The 1,041-nt window shown below is 45.1% G+C and overlaps 1 protein-coding gene across 1 annotated transcript in view; it reads right to left on the bottom strand.

Annotated features, from left to right (window-relative positions):
* Positions 1-781, bottom strand: part of LOC103607926 (zinc finger protein 160-like) — an 11,278-nt gene extending 10,497 nt beyond the window's left edge. Inside the window, 1 exon segment of the mRNA XM_008592384.1 lies at positions 700-781. Within this exon segment, the coding sequence (XP_008590606.1) occupies positions 700-762 (63 nt within the window). The 5' untranslated portion in view covers positions 763-781.
* Between the last annotated feature and the right edge of the window lie 260 nt (positions 782-1,041).

Below are 1,041 nucleotides of genomic sequence, written 5' to 3'. Positions count from 1 at the left end.
ACATTTCTTGTGGTCTGGGCATTATTCTAAATGTCCCTGCGGAAACATCACAGTCTCTGTGGGAGAGATGTGCTGAGAATTGTTTAATGAATCTGCTGTTAGAACTTTAGGTTGATGTCATGTTGCAAAATTGATGATGGAATAAAATACTCTCTATCACTGATGTCTGTGTCTGAACTTTCCATTCCAACCCAAGACTTAAAGAGTTTGACGTAGAGACACACTGACTCCCTAGCTTAACTTCAAACTTATTACAAAATCTGGCACAAAAGATTTCTCCCTATTGGTCTCCTTTTCCAGAAGTTAGTAGTTATGTATACGCATTAATACGTGACTTCCATGTAAAGTTTCTCTAACCCTGGTCTATAGAGAGCTGCCAGTGCATCCAGATGTGGGCCCTAAACACTCCCTGCTGCCCAACAGCACTGACAGCATGGAGCCCACACCCTGTCTCCAATCTATGTCTGCAGTGAAGCCCTTCCCAGGATCATGCCCAATGGGGACTCCTCACAGGTTCATGTGACTGGGCCACAGTGACATGGAATCTAAGTGGAGATGAGAGGGACTGAGGGAAGGCATACGTGAGTGCTAGCAAACCTCAAAGGCAGGAAACTTCAGCGTCACAGAAGATTATCAAATCCAATGCCCACATGTCAGAAAGGAAGGACAAAGAATAATCCATTGAGAGAATGACTTTACCTGAATGACAGCCATTCCTGACTCCTCTTCTTTCCTCTTCTGGGCTTCTTCTTCAGGTAACATGAGTCTTTAGACATCAATCCTGAAACCAGAAATTATACTGTTTAATGTTCATAATCAACCGACCCCCTTCCTATTCCACATCCACACATACACAGGGAAGACCTTAACATGTTGAAAACAGTCCTGTGCTGCCCACTGTACCAGGGGGAATGCACTGATGATAAATTCCTACCAGAGGGTCAATATGTGAGTTTCAACCCCTTTCTTCAGATCTGACTCCCCTCCTGGTGAAGCCCACACACACGCTGCAGCAACGGGGAGCTGGGATGGACTGAGCTC

Source organism: Galeopterus variegatus, unplaced genomic scaffold (assembly GCF_000696425.1).
Source record: "Galeopterus variegatus unplaced genomic scaffold, G_variegatus-3.0.2 Scaffold7855, whole genome shotgun sequence".
Classification (NCBI taxonomy): Eukaryota; Metazoa; Chordata; class Mammalia; order Dermoptera; family Cynocephalidae; genus Galeopterus; species Galeopterus variegatus.
The sequence above is the reverse complement of the archived record's forward strand: the minus strand, read 5'-3'. Positions and strand labels throughout refer to the sequence as shown.